The following is a 1,394-nucleotide window of genomic DNA, read 5'->3' as shown; positions in this document are numbered from 1 at the left end:
GGCAGCTGCTTGCTCAAATCCACCTTACACCCTGCAGGTGCTTAAAGTCAGCCACCAGCAAATGAAACATGACAGATATGTGTGAGTGTGAGTGTATTCTGGAAGTTGCATGCTAGGGAGTTAATTGAATTTCCCAGTAATGCAGTGTGTGGTTTAACAGAAAATGCACTTTTCTAGATATATTTTCACACAGCATTTTAGATGTACAATATTTTGATACAAAGAGACTTCTTTCTTAGGTTACAGTCAGTGCAATCTTTTATAAACTCTTCATTTAAAGATAATAACATTGCCCTGCATAGATTTTCTTACGTTATTTACTTATTTTGGATATGCTGCAAATGTATACATTTATGTTCTTCTCGTTTTAACAGGAAATCCAGCAAATGGCCTCACCTGGTCGGCAACTGTCAACCTCCCTTCCTCATACCTCTCCCCAACGCCTTCACCTGATGAGCTCGTAATTCGTGGTAGGGGCCGGAGATCCCTCCCTCTAGAGTGGTCTCCAATCCCTATAGAGAGTCCTGTGAAGCGCATGGAGAAAACCCCCCTCAAGAGGTCTCCGGGCAAAGGCATGATTGTCCTCCGATCTTCTCCGAGAAAGAGGCTGCAACTCAGCGACACCCCACCCAAGGAACTCCTGGAGAGTAGACGGGTATGTTTGGTACACAATGTTGTGGAGGGGAGTAGTAATCTTACTTTTTTCTGATAATTTAAAGAAAGGATACCAGGAATTTAATATGATATTTACTGGAATACCACATATTAAAGTTGCTAGTTTCTGTATTTTGCTGGTCAGTATTTCTATTTCAGATTTTTAATCAACCACAACTTGATTGTAAACATCAAACCTAAACTTGGCCAAAAAAATGCCATGATGCTCTCTGAATTTTTTCCCCTAAATAAATTAATATAAGAAAATGAACTTTGATATAAGAACATAAATTGTGCCACAGTATTAGCATAGTAATGATGAAGAAAGAAGAAGGTGGCTATTCATAATGTAAAAAAAAAAAAATCACAAACATACAGGACATGGAAATTATGGCTTGTTTACACTAGATTCATATGAAATAATTGCTTAACTTAGCAGGTTGATTCAATGTCAGCAAGGAAATAATTGCTTACTTTGCAGTTAGTTAGTATGATAAGCTTATGAGGACAAGTGTCTGCTAAAAATTGGTTTTATTTCCCAATTTATGTTATATAAACTTGTTTGATTTTTTTTAGATGATGATGCAGATGTCACCCATTGTAAAGAAATGCCGCAGTTTGACAGTCTCGCCTGTTCAGTCTCCACCAGAGGTTGCTATAAAGGGACTGACGCAACACCAGCTGGTTGATGTTCTCAACAGTGTCTTGGAAAGGCATCCGGAGCTAAAAGGCAGGTGGTT

General features: G+C 38.6%; 1 protein-coding gene across 1 annotated transcript in view; it reads left to right on the top strand.

Annotated features, from left to right (window-relative positions):
* Positions 1-1,394, top strand: part of LOC119591497 — an 8,398-nt gene that overhangs the window by 3,723 nt on the left and 3,281 nt on the right. The window contains exons 2-3 of the mRNA XM_037940243.1: positions 375-655; positions 1,231-1,384. Of these exons, the coding sequence (XP_037796171.1) occupies positions 375-655; positions 1,231-1,384 (435 nt within the window). The remainder of the gene's footprint in view (positions 1-374; positions 656-1,230; positions 1,385-1,394) is intronic.

Source organism: Penaeus monodon, chromosome 28 (assembly GCF_015228065.2).
Source record: "Penaeus monodon isolate SGIC_2016 chromosome 28, NSTDA_Pmon_1, whole genome shotgun sequence".
Classification (NCBI taxonomy): domain Eukaryota; kingdom Metazoa; phylum Arthropoda; class Malacostraca; order Decapoda; family Penaeidae; genus Penaeus; species Penaeus monodon.
This window is presented reverse-complemented; position numbering and strand designations above follow the sequence as displayed.